Consider the following 21,101-nt stretch of genomic DNA (forward strand, 5'->3'; position numbering starts at 1 on the left):
GGGATCGCCTTCTATGTTCCCTTTTCGTTGTCCGATTTGTTTCAAATTATTTTACCAATCTGCTTTAATATTTAATGTTGATATATGATTTTATTCTTCATATCAACGGTCGTTGATTTTCGTCTTAGTTTCTTTGATTAGAATTTGCTTACTCTATATAGGCTGACAAAAAAGGATGATACCTTCCGCGTCATTTGAAGTTGAAAGAAATATAAGTCCTAATTCAAAAAGTAAACAAACAACTTTTGTGTATGCATAATACTTTTGTTTCCCTTGGCGGCTGAAGCCAAATATTTTAGGGGGATCACCGATTTTCTTTTTAGGGGGATCGCCGCCTATGTTCCCTTTTCGTTGTCCGATTTGTTTCAAATTATTTTACCAATCTGCTTTAATATTTAATGTTGATATATGATTTTATTCTTCATATCAACGGTCGTTGATTTTCGTCTTAGTTTCTTTGATTAGAATTTGCTTACTCTATAGGCTGACAAAAAAGGATGATAGCTTCCGCGTCATTTGAAGTTGAAAGAAATATAAGTCCTAATTCAAAAAGTAAACAAACAACTTTTGTGTATGCATAATACTTTTGTTTCCCTTGGCGGCTGAAGCCAAATATTTTAGGGGGATCACCGATTTTCTTTTTAGGGGGATCGCCGCCTATGTTCCCTTTTCGTTGTCCGATTTGTTTCAAATTATTTTACCAATCTGCTTTTCTATTTTGTTTATTTCTCTTTCAATTTTCTTTGTCCCAGTGCCCTCATGTTAGCTAAACGGCAAAAGTTCGTTCAATTATCAATATTGATCATAACATTGTTTCAATAATTTGCGGGAGTGGCCTGGTTGCTATTCATAAAGACCCTTAATTCGTAAATTGTTCTCTCCATGTTCTTTTGGAATAGTTGATGTTCAAAGTTTTTCAAAGCATGGTTGTTTAAAGCCCCCCCCCCCCCCTTCCTGGCAATGGGCGGGTTGCTATTCATATTTTCCGAGTTTCGTTATTTCTCAATTGGCATTTCATTAAACTTATTTCGTTATCCTATTGTAAGGAGACTCAAGATGGCAGTGTTTAACAGCAGAAGGTGCTATTTTATCCACATCTTTATGTTTTTAACTTGATTATCATGACACGTCATGGATGACATATGGTTGCCATTTCAGGTTTTATATAAATGTATGTCCGACAATTTTCGTTACTTTCGGTTCTAAAATTACAATTTTCATTCGCAAGAGTTTTTATTGCATGTAATCTTTTGCTATATCTAGCTTCATCAATGTTAAAAAATGATGGGGACTTTTGCAACAATGTAGGATGTGTTATGGTCTATTCAGATTCCTGTGATAAAGAAGACAATTTTCAACTTATATTTAACGATTAAAAAAACAGATTAATGCTATTTCTAATTTCTATAACTTGTGTTATATTCGCCGTGCGCCACTTTGGTTTGGGCGACCCTCTGCGGATGGTTACATCTAAAACCCCATATCTGAAGAAAAAAAAATGACTTGGTATTCTAATTTGAAGTTAGACGTACTGTATATAGAAATTTCTAGCCGAGCTGATTTCAATATAATTGTTACAACTACATGTATGTGCATTATACTACTGCGGGTAGAAATGTGAGCAATTGTATCATTGCTATGAAGCCAAACAACAAAGGGCCCGAGGTCAGTTCCCTGAAGTAAACCTTGCAACTGAAATACTTTTATCATTAAAAAAATACTTTCAAAACTTGGTAATGCATTTTAATTTTTCGTCATGTCAGTTTGTTCACAAAAAAAATAAGAAGAAAGATACGGAATATTATTATTAGCCAATACTTTTTTTAAAATCTGGGCTGTACAGTGATCATTTCTATAAAATCTCCCATTCATTAAAATCTTATGATGTGTTTTTCATTCATGCACTTGAAGTCACCAGAGGACGTCAAAACGATTCTTATGATACAAAGATCACGTGGTTTGGTTCTATCGTTCATCTTACATGTATGGATGGATATACGCTGAAAGGCAATGGGATCCTTCAATGTGTGCCAGGGGTATCCCTATTCTATCTGATATGGAACGATTCCATTCCAACATGTGAGGAGATTACAGGTAAGAGTAAAACAAATATGTTATTGTAGAAACCTTGAAATAATGTTATTCAGAAATTTATAAGAAGAAACGTGTATGACGAATACAAATCCTATTTCCTGCTTCGGTACGCTTAACGTGTGGTATGATGTAATTATACTATTTCAATGTTGTTGTTTTTTTTTTGGGGGGTTGGTGTTCGATAAGTTGTTCATTAATCAATTATCTTTTTTTTTCTTTTTACTTCTTTTCGCATTAAATGAAAAAAGGTAATTAAAATGATCTTTTATTCGACAAAGCATCGTATTATTGGTAGGAAGGTGTATACCCCAGCCCAGGTGCAGATCCAAGGGGGAAGCCGCCCCACCCTATTTTTGGCAACCAAAAAAGTGTTCTTGTTAACTTGAGAGAAAATCTGAAAAACAGAAGGAAAAGTACGAACTTCAAGGAGGTATAACATCCTTGTTTTAACGGCCGGCCCGATCCCCGTAGGCATACTTGCTGTGGCACCGCTTTGGTCATGTACGAAAACTAGCTACCGCAACCGCGCGCCCATCAATGAAAGACATTCTCCTGCACATCAACGACCGAGTAGCCCTGCATAGGAGGATTAACCTTTTTTTTTTTTAATCGTAAAAATGTCCAGTTTTCAGGCCTTAATATTAATATATTTCGCGCTCTCATTAATATTAAATTTAAAGATAAGATAGGCCTAACAGTTTCATGATTTCCTTTAAATGAAACTGTCCCTTTTTCAGAATGGAATATCGGCAAGTTTCATCTCGCGTTTCAAAAGAGGAATATACAGATAGCCGTCATTAAATTATGATGACGAAATGTCCTTACAATGCCCCGGCACTAGGTCAGAATAATAATTTAAAAAAATCGACCCGTCGCGCTCGCATCGTTGGTCAAGTGTATATTCACTCATTTTACAATTTTGACACAGTGCTTGAAATAGTACTTAAATTTACCCCTTTCAGATTCAGCTCGCGCATTATTGATTTTGATGATACAAGCAATGTATTTAGAATGCCCATATTCTAGGTCTAAATCTCAAAAACACGCGTACAGTTATGTTTATTGAGATACGCAGTTTGTTCTTTACCAACGTGCTTAAATTATCCATTTTCATATCAGAATATACAAAATTTATTCTCGCTCTTCGCGCTCGCACTATTAATGTAGGAAGATACCCAATTACTCATCCTCTTCAAGATGTACATAACATAAACGTAGACACGATAGAGCATCCCCCTTTTAGGCCTAAATCTTTCCGCTCGCGCTTCGAGCTCGCATTAATTGTTTGGTTGTATACCGAATACCGATCCTATTCATGATTACAAAGTGCTTAGAATGTAAATTTTTAGGTCAGATTGTCAAAAATTCCAGCTCGCTCTCCGCGCTCGCATTATTTGATTAAATAATATGTATCGTTTTAACTGCAAACAGTCCTTAACAGATCCCTTTTCAATCAGGCAGAACGAATAGGCCTATTACAAATTTCTGTTCGCAATTCGCGCTCGCAGTGATTTTTAGTTACATATACAAAGCTTGTTCACGATCACAAACATTGCAAAGACTTAGGCCTGGGACTTTCGGGTTTTTTTCTCTTCGGGTACCCGTGGCAATTTTCGGGCGGGTACCCGGGTACCCGAAAATCATGTCGCTCGTAATATGACTGGTGGAAAAACCCCATTGGTGACGTCATCAAGCCAATGCCATGCAAGCCAATTTATGAATGAAAATATAGTAAGCATGCGCATTGCAAGGCTCCCGTGCGCCACGAATTATTCCATCGAAACAAGTCTGCAATACTCTGTCACCTCGTACCAAAATCGACCTAGAATTCCACTTTTCTATATTTTATATGAATTATGAAAGGTATTCTCAGAGGATCTATTTTCTCACCGATAGCGCACAGGTAAGCAAATTTTTATTACTTCTTGCTTTTCCGTCAAAATCGTACGAAGTAGCGTCGATATTACATCGTGTTCGTGAGTTTGTAGAATCTATCGCTACGTGAACAAAGTCAATTGATTTCCGGGTTTCGGAGCGTCAAATGCGCCAGCCAATCACGATCGTGTTACCATTTTCGGTTTATGATGGACTGAAAATGGTATCAAGAACGTGATTGGCTGGCGCCTCGTATGCTCCGAAACCCGGAAATCAATTGACTTTGTTCACGTAGCGATAGATTCTACAAACTCACAAACACGATGCAACATCGACGCTACTTCGTAAGATTTTGACGGAAAAGCAAGAAGTAATAAAAATTTGCTTACCTGTGCGCTATCGGTGAGAAAATAGATCCTCTGAGAATACCTTTTATAATTCATATGAAATAAAGGAAAGTGGAATTCTAGCTCGATTTTGGTACGAGGTGAAAGAGTATTGCAGACTTGTTTTGACTGAATACTGCGTGGGGCTGAGGCTTGCAATGCGCATGCTTACTATATTTTCATTCATAAATTGGCTTGCGTCGCATGGCTGGATGACGTCACTGCGCTACAAAAGAAACATGGCGACGATTGAACGATCTCAGTCACATCATCACTTGAAAAACTAGTAGATATTTCGAGGGTAATTGGTGAGATTCAAAATGAGACTTGTGTACTTTTGTGATGAGTTTACAATCATGTCTTACACTACGCAATACAAATCAAATGTACGTTATACTGGTGAGCAATTTTCGGGTATCGGGTATTGATTTTTCTACCCGGGTACCCGAGGCTTCCGGGCGGGACCCGGGTACCCGGGTTTTAGTCCCAGCCCTACAAAGACTGTTCATTGTTTCAAGACAAAATGCATGAAATTTCCAAAAATAGCTCGCTTGCACTATTCGATTAGGGCTTATGATGATATTATTATTTATTTATTTTTGTAAGAATAAAGCTAAGAAGTGATTGTTAGGTCTACCCCTTCAAAGAAACAAAAATCAACTTTGAGCGGCTGATCGAAGAAAATATTGGAAAATATTTTCTATTAGTGAAAGCTGGATCCGCCCCTATACGCAATAGAATCTTGGCAAACTCAAATGAACAACATCTTAAACATAAAACGATGGATTGCAATCATTACAGACATAGGCTTGTATACTGACTATACAGGAAGACACAATTTCTGTTTTATTATAAATTCACTTTCCATTTTTTTTATATCGACAGTTATGAAAAGGCTTATGATGGGGATGCACCTCTCAAAAAGCTTAATTCCTCCTCTATATGTGTGTGTTGTTTTCATGGTACAATTACTAAATCATTTCAAAATCCAGATAGCAACTTTGCAAAGGCCCCTTTATTTGGATCAACTTTTATCCTTTTTTTTCATGATTACAGCCAAAAGACCCCTTTATTTGGATAAACTTTTCTTTTTGTTGCTTTCATACCTACAGCCACAGATAAATCGACCATCGGTGTCATCACGGAGCAGTTTGGAGGTAATATCATAATGATGTATTTTTATGGGTAATATCTATAGGTAATATCCAAAATTCCCTCTTCATGTTCGTGATTATTTTATCCATGTTAATGATGATGTCGGAAGTATGCGTGGGTCTATACGAGTGTTTTTTTTCGTAGCACCCTTCATGGACATGATTAAGAAGAATTATTTTCATGTAATTTTATTTATTTGATTTATTCATTCATTTATGTCTTAAGCAAATATATAAAGTTGATTGCGTCAATTAAACAGCAAATATTTCTTGATCGGAAATTTGGATAAAGAAACTTACATGTCAAGACAAATACATTATTGTATAAAGCACACAAAACATCTATCTTATAATGGAGCTGTGTTTTGTGAAAGATGCCCAAAACATGCTGATAATTAAAGTTATTCTTAATGAAGCTAAAACTGTATTTAATCTATGATTCTTTATTCTAAAAGGGTATAAAGAGATCTTTCATGATTTAGTTCATCTTAGCAAATTATTTTCTGGATTGATGCTGGATAATATGAGCTGGCTGTTTGGGTTATAGTTTTAGTTAAAGAATTTTCAAAGGCGAATATTTTTAGAGAATAATTATTCGCCACAGTTCAGAAAACAAATCCATTCAGCCTACTTTCAAATATGTGGAATAACTCATATTATTTTTATGCCTGTGTAAGCAATATGCGAATTAAATTATCATGTTTCTTTTTTTCTTCATTTTGAAAATATGCCCCTTCTGTTTAAAAAAAATCTATTAATTTAATGAGTTTGCATATGGGATTGCATCTTTCAAGTAATCAGCAGCACAAAAAGATAATAAGTAATGCAGTTTTCAAGTAAAAAGAAGGTTATAATGACAATTCTTCTTACATGAATACCATAATGATTTCATAGAAGATCATTTTTGTTTGACATGAAATTACATTTCAGTATTTTTTTTACTAAGATTCACACGAAACAGTAATCCACATTATGCGAGTTATGTAATAAAATCGTAGATGAAATAATTAAAATTAAATAGACATCAACCATGTAACCAATGTATCAATGATAATAGCCAACGAAGATAAACCTACACGGTTTAGCGCCTTATACTTATGCTTACTTCCTGTTTATCTGGCTTTATGTTCTGTTCATGATTATGATTATGTTCATGATCTTATGATGAAAGTGAGAGTCGATGGCGAAGTATCACTCTTTTTGGTTCAAAGAAAGAGGTGTCGAAATAGAACTCTTTAGACTTCTTGAATGTTGAAGGGTTTACTGTACATATCAAAACCGAGTATTATGGGCTCTTAATCTTTTTGTCTGATCGTTTCTGTACTGTTGAGTCTATCAATGAAATAAATTGGGTGGTGGGTGAAGTGTTGTCATTTTTTCATATCCCTATAGTTTACAAACCTATAGTATGATGGGATCTATGGTAATGGATAATTGAGACTTTATGATACAGAAAACTGCATGTGAGACCTCTTGTATGGGAACTTCAACAGCATAGAGAGAACGAAGCAGTAGATAATTACAGTGTTCTGTGATCCATCTCACAAAATATAAATTAATGGATAATTAATTGATAATTAAAGGGATAGACATAGCATGTTCACAAACGCTGACGTATTGTGTCAGCACTTAAAATGAATATGAAAGTTATATCACTATTAACATTAAATATATATATAGATGCATATACATATATATATATATATATATATATAACTGTATAGTAGTGCCTAGTAAATATGCAGAATCGAAATGAAAATTATCATTTTTGTCAGATTAGATCCACGCCTTATTTAAATATATATATATATTTATATATATATATACACATATGTAGTGATAATTGGATTTTTAATCAGTTTGGGCGGCAACGATAATGACAGAAATCATCATGCATGAAAATGGTATAATAAAATGTAAAATGTGCCTCGGACAAAAAATGAATACATAATCTCTAAAAAAAATGTATTCTCATCATTTTTTTTCCTTTGGTAGAATGTTATGAAAGCAGTCTTTCTAAGCAGATTAATCATGTTCCTTATAATATTTCGCATTTTATGGAGCAGATGTGGATGTGAAATTAATGATGAATCACATAGTGATAACGACTATCAAGGAATACTCTGATTGCGTGAGATTCGTATACTGTTATTTTGTAAAATTATTTTCACTTTCTAATTCTTACATGGATAATTATGTATGTTGTGGACATTGGTTGAAGTGAATGATCACGGATCATCAAACAGTATCTCTACAATTCAGTAGGTATATTTCCTTGTTGATGTTCTGCTGATGATATCTTACCAGTCCTAGTACATACCATGGACAAAATGCTAAGACTGAGATTGCTCTTCCTGAAACGTTTGCCTTGTAAAATGTATAATAGTGCCTAGTAAATATGCAGAATCAAAATGAAAATTATCATTTTTGTCAGATTAGATCCACGCCTTATATAAAAATTCTGGGTGAAAGATGCATTTCGTCCCTTTTCAGCTCTTCTTACTCACTTATTTTTATTTTGATACAGATTTGGAATTGACGTCATCAGAAGATAACATGACATCCACAACAAAAGGTAAATAATTAATTTGCATCTTATTTTATAAAATGTTCCTTTTTCCATTTTTGGGTTGAATATTGACGACTTAACTCTCCTAATATTAATAGTGAAGATGTATTAAAATAAAAACATTTTTTCTCACTTAACAAATCAAATAATCATACTAATAGAGAGTGCAGATCGTAATGATTTTCCTAAACGCTACATGCAATAATAAAATTGGTGAACGAATTCATTAATTGGTAGAATTATGAAATAGTTGGGAAAGTAACCAATTCATCCATCAAACCAACAAAAAAATGGGGGAAACAACCTCAGGAGAGCTTCACAAACGAATAATTTTCAAAGCTTTTCCAAAGCTGTCAGCATGTTCAGTGCTTCCTAATATTTTATTTCTCTCATGAAGTTCCTACCCAGGAGTGTGTGCCATCGACCACGCCCACCCTCGTTTTCATGGGAACTACAGGTGGCTTGGCCATTCTTCTTCTTATCATAGCAATATCCTGGATAGTCTATCGGATCCGAGGTCACATGTCTAATAAAGAGGTTAATGGAACGCAGGTAGGTGTCAAAACAATACCATAGTACCGTGGTGCAGTCGTTTGTTCACTTGCCTTGTCGGGTTGGGGGTTCGAATCACCCCATAGGGGAGAGCGGGGTTATCCGCCCCCGGGGCAAATCCGCCCACCACTTGATTTCCTACTTTGCTGTGACTGGATGTATAGGTTTTGTCGATGATGTAATGTTAACCTGCCCAAGGTAGCATCATACCTTGGCGAGAGGTCATCTGCTCAGAATTCCAGAAAATCAAATTTCCTTTTTTTTAATAGACACTCATGAATGCAGTTATATTTTTTGTTAGAATGGTGTGATATTTGCCTACTGAAATATGCCTTTGATACTTCAAAATATGTTGAACATTTTGTGAAAAACAATAAAATAGAAAATGGCTGCCAGGGGGGCTAGTTCGCTCCTTTTGCGATGGCGCAGGTCCGCCCCACTTTTATACATAATTATACGCACATAGACCTACATAATATCCATATAAACATGACAGGACCGTATGTTGGTTTATGTGCTAAATCATTTTAACTTTTCATAGATTATCGAACTATATTCGAACTATATATATATATATATATATATATATGTGTGTGTGTGTGTGTGTGTGTGTGTGTATTTATATATATATATATATATATATATACATATTAAACAAAAGTTTGGTGTCTTTGTTTCATTTATCACTGTTTTTCCCTATGGGCGAACTCGCCCCACCTAACCGGTGAACTTGCCCCAGGGTGGGGTAGGTTCGCCCAGCGGCAAAAGATTTCTTTACGGACCATTTTCGCCCAAACCGTATGCATGTCCTCGCCGAAAATAAGGTATTAGGTAGATATTACCTAGACCTTTATACATCCTAAAGCACGACCTTCCTGCTAAAGAAAGGGCGATTCTAGAAGAGCGTAAAAAAGGGGCGGACTCGCCCTGCTCTCCCCTGCGTTGGCCACTCTCCACCCATGCATGTGTTGAACGTAATAACTGACAGATGTGCGCTTTACGGAATGGCGCCTGGTCAGGATATTCTCTCAGGAGTAGAGGTGGTGCACTTTCTATGTCAACAATGATCCATTCTTTTTTATTTGGGACATTCCATAATGTCATGAGGCTCGCAACGGTTGGTTAAGGAAAATCCCATTCGTTTTACGTGCATTTTTCAGTTGTTTTATCTGTAAGATTATGAGTGAATGGATCCTGTTTTGGTTAAAGTGTCCAGGTGAGTAGAGTAGCAGTATCATTCTAGAAGTTGTCACGATATCTTTTTTTTAAAACTTTTATTTGCCTTGTCATTTTCTTGTAGGTGACACACACTTACCTCGACATGTCTCGATCGCCGTCCCAAAAGGTTGAGGGACTGAACCAAGGGATATCACCAAAATCCACTCTATCCAGACCTCTCCCGGGACCCCAGCCAGGAGCTGAGGATTATGAAGAAACTACAAATATACAAAACACTGGGGTATTGTACGAAAGCATTCCAGAGAACAAACTCGGTGGGCAGTACGAAAACGCTCCAGAGCCCGGATCAATACGCGATGTAGAATGTGACTACGAGAGCGCCACCGATACTGTTCTTTCAGATAATCTTCAAGGAAGTGTAGCACTTGCGGATGATAGGGGCAATGCGGAATCTGTGGACCAGGATGAATTTGGTTATGTTCTTCCAAACGCTCGATCGAGTGCGCGGGTGCAAAGTAACGTGTTATCAAGTAAGATGAAATCGAGAGGTCTATTCATGGTCTTTGATGAAGATGGTTATCTAAACCCACACTCGTGAACATTGTATTGATTAGCCTCATGCAAACTGGACCACATTCAACCATCGTGATAACCTACTCGATACATGTGTGACCGAATATGATCATGGGTGGTTATGATGGGTTATTAACAGAAACAGAAATGAAAATGCTATAAAAAGTGACCTTCGAGACAGAACATTTTCACTACCATGCATTACTGAAAGGTGCACTGCAGCTGGCACATGCAACTATTAAATATATTCTGAGAAGCATTTCATCAACACTTGTAATCTTAAAAGTTGTTAGAAATGTCTGACAACTTATTAACCATGTTAACGTTGCTGCTATTTAACGTAAATCTTTCAGCCAATACTGATTGACTGGAAGTACTGTTTATATGGTCCTGTCGGATAGAAGAGGGCTCATCGGGTCATAAGGTATTGATGAAAGCCGTTGTATTTTTGGCGAGGTTAGGTCTTTACTATTAAAGACAATGTTTCAAATCAAATGAATAAATGAATACATTGCAAAAAAAATCATACTTATGGATACCTATCGATGCTTCTGAACGCAGTCTAAGACTCTATATTCAGTTCCAAATTCTGTCTCCTCTTTAGGTTTGCCGGATCATGTCCTAGTGGGTCAGCATCAAACTTGAACTTCACAGGTTCACATCTCCAATACTTATCCAATCCATTCTCGAAGCTGTGGACAGTGGGTGCATTTACTAATTCATTGCTTAGGCTATTCCAAGGTTTCCTCATTCTTATGTAAAAAGAATTCTTACGTTTCTCAGTTACTGACCTCGGAATGTACAATTTTTTATCATGACCCCTGGTAGGCCCATGCACCTGTCCCAAATCTGGCACTACCTCTATGTCATACCTTTGAAATAACTTGTATGTTTCGATCATGTCTCCTCGCGATATCGCTATATGCTAATCAGGAAGTTTTAGTTGAATCAATCTTTGTTCATATGGAAGGTTCTTAACCTCAGGTACCAACTTAGTGGCCCTTCTTTGTACATTTTCAAATGCTTGAATATGTTTCTTTAAAGTATGGACTCCATACTGCATGAGCATACTCCAAATGAGGTCTAATCAATGCTTTGTATAGGAGTAAGAAGTTCTCCTTGTGAAGATAAATAAATGTTCTCCTAATTAGATTCATTAGCCTATTGGCTTTATTTATCTTTGACTGAAACTGCTGGTCAAAACTAAGCTTTGTGTCGACAATCACTCCTAAATCTTTACTAGTCTTGAGACATGTAAAGATTTAGGAGTGATAGATTATGTGAGGCATTATCGTGTGTCATTGTATAGTCATTGAAATCATCATTATCATTATCACAAGATGGGAATTTTGACATTCATTTGGTCCATAAATGTTCACAAAAGGAATGAAGTTTACAAACGAGATAAACTATGCAAATCAATTACATGTCAGCAGTAATACAATCGACTTAATTTCAACACAATGTTAAGGTTATATAACAGTAAAAATGGATCGTAATCATCATCCTTGTGTAGTAACATGTAAACGGGTTATTTAAATATCAACATCGAATGAAGAGTTAATAAACTATATTACTGTCTTAAATGTTGAAAAAAGAGAACATGTCATAGCTAGGCGATACTGTGTTCTGTCGAAATTGCGGCAATGTTATCCAAGTTCTTCTTGGAAGAACTTTATTTCAGTAGTATAAGACCTGTATTACGAATCCTTAAATAGAAATAGGCAGCCATTTTGTGAAAGCCTTATCAGGTCATCTGTTTCCTTTCGTAATGTAAAAGAATAAAACATTGAAAATATAATTTCAATTATTGTTTGATGTTTATATTAGAAATACAAGTGATATGTAACTTTTCTTTCACTTAATATAGTGTCATAATTATGTATCATTTTATTGTCCATTTGAGAAGGCAAATTGAAAATAAGGAAAGAATCTTGATACTAAATGCTTTTTAATATTTCACAACTGTGTTGTGAGTCTTAATACAACCTACATTTACCCGATTTTCTCCTTCGAATTAAAGCAAAATTATTTGTGTCTAGTTCAAAGATATCTTCATTCTAATTGAATTTCGGATGGAGAAGATGTGATGTATGTAGATGTGTAGTTTAGGCCTACTGTAACCAAAGACTTGCAAGGAGACGGAACACATGCATAATGCGTATATCACTTACGTTTATTGAGATCTGTATTACATTTCAGGAACATAATATTGAAACAAAATTTGATGTGATGATTTTTTTTGTGCAATTAAGATATTATGCACCTTAAACAATAAAGAAACAAGCACTTCGTACCATGATGTAAAAATTTATCGGTAGCTGCCTACATGGCTTGATTTTAACCTAAAAAAAACAATGTAAACATCGAATATTACATAAATGTAATGTATGATACTATGATACCAATATGAAGACGACAATGTCATTTCAATTGCATATTATTCATCGTTTATACATTGAAATAAACAAATATTGCATAAGGGATTTCTGAGTATCACAATGGCACGATTCAACCTGAATATAAAATAAGATCAAAGATATTAGTAACATTGATACTTTTAAGCGCAAACTTAAAAAGTTTTGTCAATAATTTGTCAATACTCCACCACCAACAAATCAAGCTAAAATAAAACTGTAACTAAATTTGTCAAATATTGTATATTCTAAATAATGTCACTACAGTGCCTTATAACCTGTGTACTTGCCATGTTCCTCTTTTCATTTCCAGTTTATTTGCACCACCCTTTTCTCCCTCTTTCCTTTTCCTCCCCTTCCCCTCTTATAATTTCTCCTTAAAATCATTGTTATCGTTATCATTACAATTATTATCTAAGTTACTAGTACTTTCCATGTTTTATTGTCGCTAACATTCGCTCTTTTTTGGTATTTCGTAGATTACGTATTTTAAGTTCGTTTCCCGTCCGTCTCTTGTATATATATATATATATGTAATATTGGAACTAAGTTTAGGGACTTGCCTTTTTTTACAAGCTCTGTTTTTCTTGGCAAGTCAGTCAATTCAACTTCATTTATTTGTTATGAAATGTCATTGAACTGTATGTATTACTTTGAACATGTATTTGCACTGTTACTTCGATTATATATATTTTTAATCTAAATCTAACGTACATGTATTTCATCGTGAACTACATCACATAAACATTTGGTAATAATTTCGAATGAGTAGTTATTCACCATTTAAAGAAAGTATAGAGATATGCATTGTGGTGTCTAAAGGTAATTTGAATTATTGATGATACTTATTATTTTAAATGGACTAAAACATTCAACACAATAAATGTCTATAGAGACCTCGTTATGAGTAATCCTCATGCATTCATTTGTATTGTGTATACAAATAGTCATAATAACGGATTATAGAACTCTGCAAAGAACAAACAACTATATATCGTCGAAAACTGTATATATAAAATATTACATGATAATGTGAAATGGAAGAACAGTAAGGTGAATATTGGTCGAATATGTGGCACACCACTCACAACCTATGGTAGCGTACGGATGGTAGCATAAGAGATAGCAAGGATAACTGAATGCTTGTAATCTTATAGACACGTCAATTTCTAGCAGATAAGATAGTCGGCCCGGCTGATTTCATGTCTCCATCGATTATTAATATTATCTTATCATTCAATTACATCAGTTCGCAATCTTTTCCGTTGTCGCCATCGAGACCAACATAATGGAGCTATACACAGGAAAGCGTTGAGGACGTTCAGTCCCGATATAAAAACAAACGATATGTCGTATGATTTAGTAATGTCATACAGACGACCTGTAAGAAATGAGAACACAAGATTCCAATTATACAAATATTTATATAATAGCTGCTTACTGATTTTATGTCTTCAGATAATACTGGATTTTCAACAACTATGCTTTCTTCACAATGGTCTTTCTAACCTTATCAATACATTTTGACAACATTAACAAGGCGTACTTCAAAGAGGTATCACTTTATTTTAACGACCGAAGTTACATCAACATAATTTCCAATATAGACTGTTCAAATTTTCTACTGTCAGTTTGCTATAAAATGTGTTTTGAGTTGTCTGCTTAAATTCAGTATAATTGAGAGGTCTTATCTAAAGACGGCATATCCTAAAACATGCTCATCATCTTCATCACCACCACCATCAAATGGGGTAAACAATGGTTTACCCCCATTTCGCCAATTACAACAGACGATGCAATACTGCAAAGGTCGAGTCTGTGATTATGAAAAAAAGAGGGGAAATAATATGACAGAGACAGTGAATATCGGACTCGGCAATAAGAGACAAAGATGGATGCATCCGTTGTTTCATGAAGCAGTCAAAACGTTTTGGATTGGCAAGCCATGCTTTAATAGCATACAATGGTTTACCCCTCCAAACCATCATCTCTTCATAACCTACCGATACCACTGTCGACTGTGGACGATATATACTCTTCCACTTCAATTGTGAAGGCATGATGTCCCGCCTCCTCGGATTAAGAAACTTACCAAATATTGCTCCTGCAACTGGACTGCTTAGGCCACGTCCTATGAAGAATATTGACATTCCAGTCTTATAATCTTCAGGGGAATCTTTACCAACGACATTCATCACTAACTGAAATTGAGATGTCACGAGGGCACCCATTAATACACCATAGAACGCAGATAAGACCATCAGAATTTCGAAACGTTGTACGACAAAGTTGATCCAGAAAAGAGCCGCAGACAGGAGGCATATCAGAGAGTGCCAGAGTTTAAACTCAATGTATTTTCGGGACCAGAAGAAGCCGATCCCCAAACGACCTATGAAGTTAAAAGCGCCTCCTACGATCGATATTTGGACTGCTTTCTCACTAGAATGGCCTTTAGCGAGGGCATTGGGAACAATGTATAGCAGCCAACCGATGTAAGAGAGGCCAAAAATAAAAGCTTGTAGACAAAGCAAGGCCATGAGAGGGTGATCTTTGAAGATTGTTAAACCAATGAATCTTGTCGTAGTTATGAACCCTTTGGAAATAATGCTCCGAGTCTTGACAGACCGGCCATCATTTTGTCCACCATCATCATTAAAACTTAGCTGACCATTAGAAGGTTCAGATGCCGCATTATATGTAACTCTATGTAAAGCTTTATGGGATCTTGATAAATCATCCGAACTTGAAAATTCGTTTTCATTTTCACCAGCACGTGATGAGGATGGGCTTTTCTTGTCCGAGTCCTGGGAAGAATCCATCCTTTCAATTGGTTCCAGCAAGGATGCTACCGCAACAAGGTGCGCGTTTAATCCACCAAGTATCAAAAGTGAGCCCCTCCAACCATATTCGACAAGCAGTTCTCTAAAGAACCATGGCATCACCGTAACACCCATGCTTCCTCCGGATAACAGAAGACCGGTTGCTATCATTACCAGCTTAGGGAAATAATCCTTTGGGCAAGTGTTTGTTGGAACCAAAATCAGTATGTTGCCGAACCCTGTTAAAGAAATCGAGAACAAGAAAAATAAAACTATGGTAAGTTTGATATGAATGTAGGTAAAGAACTAACTTTTTCTAATTTGAAGGAAATGATTTACGATACAACATGTGTCCTTGAAAGAACTTATACCCCTTTCATAAATCCAATTCTGCGGCTAATAGCAGCATAATTTGGTCGTAAAATCGGAGGAGGACCAGAGTTGTCCGCAATATTTTGATGCTGCAATTATCCGCATAATAGCGTTATCGGGACCAGATTTTGACTTTATGAACGCATTTCGAAAGTAATACGGATAATTGCCATGGTGCGATCACAAGGTCACCCTTTTCTGACACAACCGCATTGGAGGGGGTGTGTGCGGTTGCCATGACGATTATCCGCCTTTTTCAGGACGGGCGCTCGTAAAAATAGTGCGGATTATTTTCGGAGTTTGTGAACGCAATTTTTATAGAATTATCCGCATTACTTAATAGGCGGCTAATTGGAGGATGGGTTTCTCTACAACTAAACACGCCGACTCAAGCCATTTTTCTCTCATCTACTCAAACCTCTCTCAGACTCAAGCCAGCCTTCTATATTTTGATGACTATCACATGGAGAACGTAATCCTATTATCTTTAAAAAAAAAAGAACGTTCAACGGTTATCTCACATTACTATAAATAAAACTGTTACAATCTTTAGGCCTATGCTGCATGTCTAATTTATTGCAATGAACAAATTTCCATAATTTTGTTCATCGGCGGATCCAGGGGGGGTGCGCAGGGTGCGCGCGCCCCCCCTAATAATTGAGCGGCGCCGAAGGCGCCGCTCAAAATAAAGAAAATAAAAAAAAGTAAAAGAAAGAAAAGGCGCCGCTTGAAAAATTAAAAAGAAAGGAAAGAAAGGGAAAAGGCGCTGCTTATAAAAAATATACACTGATATAACATTAGCAACAGTAAAGGAAAGACTATCCCCAGCAAAGCGTAATCATATCATCTTCCTTATTTTTTCTTTTAACTACCCTTTTCCCAACAACTTCGCCGGTAGCAGTGCGCTGCCTGCATATAACTGGCGCCAATCAAGAATAATCAGCGCCACCTTAATCTAAATCGGCGCCGGACAAGAATAATCAGCGCTATTTAGTTATAAATCGGCGCCAGTCAAGAAAAATCGGCGCTGCCTGAGTTCTTAACCGGCGCCGATCAAGGATAATCAGCGCCACCTATATCTAAATCGGGGCTGGTCAAGAATAATCAGCACCACCTGGTTAAAAATCAGCGCCAGTCAAGAATAATCGGCGCCTCCTGGTTCTAGATCGGCGCCAGTCGATTATGGATTGCCGCTGCCTGAATCTTACGTAACGTCGGTAAAAATAATCAGTACTACTTGTTTAAATCGGCGCCGGTCAAGATAAATCGGCGCTGCCTTTGTCTTAACCGGCGCCACCTAAATTTAAATCGGCGCCGGTCAAGTATGATCAGCGTCCCCTGATTTCAATAAATAAGCGCCGGTAGAATAATGAAGAAGGGCCTATTGCTAACCAAATCTAGATCGGCGCCGCGGTCAAGAATGATCGTTTTCCCCTCCCCCAATAATTCCGCATGTGCAAAAACAATAAGATGGTAATGTTACACAGAAATCAGCAAACGAGATTGAGCTACACAACTCGTTCTTTATTAAAAATCGTGCTCAAATTATCAGATTGGAACATAAAATTTTTCAGCTCGCGCTTCGCGCTCGCATCATTTCTGTAGCAAAACCCCATACTTTTAATGATTAAATAGGTGAATAGAATGTCCCGTTTTTAGTTCTGAACCTCAAAAGAACTCCCGCTTCGATTTGCAATAATCTTTTGTTGGATATAATCTTGTTCTTTATTAAAACGTACATTAAACTGTAATGTTTTCAGATCGAAATATCAAAATTTTAAGCTCGCGCTTCGCGCTTGCATTTTTTTTAGATACCCATCTTAATCATTGGTACCAAGAATGCTTAAGCTTTCTGGTCAGAATATAAGTAAATTTCAGCTCGCCCTCGGCACTCGCATTATCTGTGTAGTGAGATATGTATCCTCCTCATGAGTTACTACAAACAGTCCTAAACAGGCACCTTTTTCCTGTTTTCAGGTCAGTATACTTTAAAAATTTCAGCTCGCGCTTCGCGCTCGCATTAATTTGTCAGTGAAATATGTGTCTCTATCTCATGAGTCATGTATATCTATATGATATGAGTCATATATATATATATATATATATGCATGTGTGTGTGTGTGCGTGTGCGTGTTATGACAGGGCCAGGCATTACCCCTTTTTCTTTTTCAACATTTTCTTTTATGGCGCCGGTGAAGTGCAAAAATATGTGCGCCGCTCGGCAGTGCGCCCCCCCTTTCGCCAAAAGCTGGATCCGCCTATGTTGTTTATTCTTTATCTATTTCTACCCCACCCCTTGATGACACTTTAAATGTTTTTTTTTTTTCAAAATTCAATTGGCGAAGTTGTGCATGTTTCTCCTATTTGTTACAAGATGAAATGGGCAATATGACCTCTTCATCCTTATGGACACATACGTGGTAATACCCAAGGATTATGTACCAAATGTCAACATAATTGATGCAGAAATAAAGAAATGAGAGCAATTTGAACAAAAACTTGACCTTTTGACCCCTAGATGACTTCTGACCCCATGACCCTCATGGACACACATGTGGTATTACCCTAGGATCATTATGTGCAAAGTGTCATAATTGATAAAGCAATAAAGAAATGAGAGCAAGTTGAACAAAAAAAGTTAACATTCTTTGGAACAGACATGACATATCATTTAAAATTTTGACCTATAGATGACCTTTGACGTTTCACCGTCATGGACACATATGCGGTATTACCCAGGGTAAAACCAGGGCATTGTATCCTCCGGTAATTTTTTTTAAAATAAATCCAGCTATTGTTATTATTATTACCCAAGGATCATAATTATGTACCAAGAAATAAGAGCAATTTGAACAAGAACTTGACCTTTTGACCCCGAGATGACCTTTGTTACGACACTGCAACAAATACATGTAACAGTAACAATTTTGTTTTAAATTTGATTTCCTTTTTTGAAATAGATCATTCATACACTAAACAAAACAAAAATAATAATCTTACATCTCTTGAAGGGGTTAGTGTCAGTTCTGATTAGTCCACAAATGTACAATCTAAATGAGATAATATAGATATCTGATTTGGCTGGCAAAGGTTCCTTAAATTAATGCCCACAATGCTGGCGATGATGAAAGTGATGTTGAAACTCGAGTTGAAATATCTGTGAAGATGATGTTGACTAACAGTCAATTTTAGCAATCCATGCGTGGGTTGAAAAGGCGTTCATTAAAACAGCTTGATGATCTCGATGAGAACCGAGAATTCCTCTCTCAAAGTAACTTCAAACAGTTCATTGATGGCGTGCAAATAATTCCACAGAAGATAAATGTTGTATTCGAGTTGGAAATAAACTATATAAGGTCTGGTGTGAAACTCTGAGTTCTGATCTGATATAATGAATCATGCAGAAACTGCCAGTTTATATATATAAATTTCCACTATTCTTCAAGCTTCTAGTTTTATCTTTAAAAAAGAAAATTCTCCTTTTTTCTAGAGCAGTTCAATTCTGTAAGACTCTTGAATGACCTCAGTGAAAATAACAATGTAAAAAAAAGAGCTAATCCTATTGTGATTTTCCACTGCTGGCATGCAGGCTCTATTGTTTAGCAGTCAATATTGTCTTTGTACATTCCAGAAATAACAAAAATTACTCAGCCTTATTAAATAGGCATGCCTAAAAAACCGGTGTGTTGGCTCAGTCGGTAGAGCGTCCGTCTCACAACCGGGAGGTCGGGGGTTCAAACCCCGGCCGCGTCAGACCAAAAGACGTTAAAAGATGGGAGTTGCTGCTACCCTGTTTAAGAGCAAGTTGAACAAAATCTTTAACATAATCGTTTGCCCTTTTAACCCCTATATGGCCTTTGACCCCCATCACCTTCATGGACACACATGTACGTGGTATTACCCAAGAATTATATATACCAAGTGTAAACATAATTGATGTAGAAATAAAGAAATGAGAGCAATTTCAACAAAACTTGACATTTTGACCCCATCACCCTCATGGACACACATGTGGTATTACCATGGGATCATAATATGTACCAAGTGTCATAATTGATGCAGAAATAAAGAAATGAGAGCAAGTTGAACAAACATGTTTGAAACAGACATGACCTCTTATAATTTGACATTTTAACCCTTAGATGACCTTTGACCCCATTACCCTCATTAACACGTATGCAGTATTACCCAATGATTACATGTATCAAGTGTCAACATTGTAGAAAAGCAATTTGAACAAAAACTTGAACGTATGACCCCATCACCCTCATGGACACACAAGTGATATTACCCTAGGATCATATATACCAAGGTGAACAGACATGACCTCAAATCATTTGACATTTCAACCCCTAGATGACCTTTGAACCCATCCCCATCACATGTGGTGATACTCAATGATCATATGTACCAAGTATGAACTTAAATGATGCAGAAATAAAGAAATGGGAGCAAGTTGAACAAAAACTTAAATATGTTGGAACAGACTCACGGACTAACAGGAAAAGTGATTTCTAGGTCTCTACCGAACTTCGTTCAGGCGAGACAAAAATGTTTTCTCTATATTTTTCAAAATTTGAATTAGTTACTACGACTACTACTACTACTACCACTACTACTACTAAACTGTTAGCATGTAGTATAGTTCTAACCTATACTTCTTTTTTCTTTTCGTATTTCTAGCAAAACCATTGGTATTGATTTTGTTGCTCTTGTTAGTGTTATTCATATTGTTACTTTTTATCATGATTATAATAATTATTTTACTATGATAAATATCATCATGGTATGTGCATTTCCCCCAGCCGTGTTAACATCTCGTCCCTCCAAGTTACGAGCTAATGCTGATTAAAACAAACAAACTCCGTAGATTATCAAGATTAGCGAACGTTTCAACCGAAGTTGATACAAATGTTGCTATCATATAGAAATACTGCTTTGCGCGCCTTCCTCTTGACGAAACAATACAATGCGCGTCAGATGATCAATAACGACGTAGGCCTACATGGACATGAAACATGTTTTTCGAATATGAACTTCATAATCTTACCATATGCTGACATTGCAGCTGAAAACTGGCTGGATGTTTGAGCCCATGAAGATGCTACGAG

General features: G+C 36.4%; 1 protein-coding gene across 1 annotated transcript; it reads left to right on the top strand.

The window, feature by feature from the left end:
- Positions 1–1,939: 1,939 nt before the first annotated feature.
- Positions 1,940–10,494, top strand: LOC121431221. The gene is made up of 5 exons (XM_041628735.1): positions 1,940–2,094; positions 5,468–5,512; positions 8,037–8,084; positions 8,476–8,630; positions 9,931–10,494. The coding sequence occupies exons 1-5, from the start codon at positions 1,986–1,988 to the stop codon at positions 10,405–10,407; spliced, it is 834 nt and encodes a 277-aa protein (XP_041484669.1). The 5' UTR covers positions 1,940–1,985; the 3' UTR covers positions 10,408–10,494.
- Positions 10,495–21,101: the final 10,607 nt, after the last annotated feature.

The sequence above is a fragment of the Lytechinus variegatus genome, chromosome 1, assembly GCF_018143015.1.
Source record: "Lytechinus variegatus isolate NC3 chromosome 1, Lvar_3.0, whole genome shotgun sequence".
Classification (NCBI taxonomy): Eukaryota; Metazoa; Echinodermata; class Echinoidea; order Temnopleuroida; family Toxopneustidae; genus Lytechinus; species Lytechinus variegatus.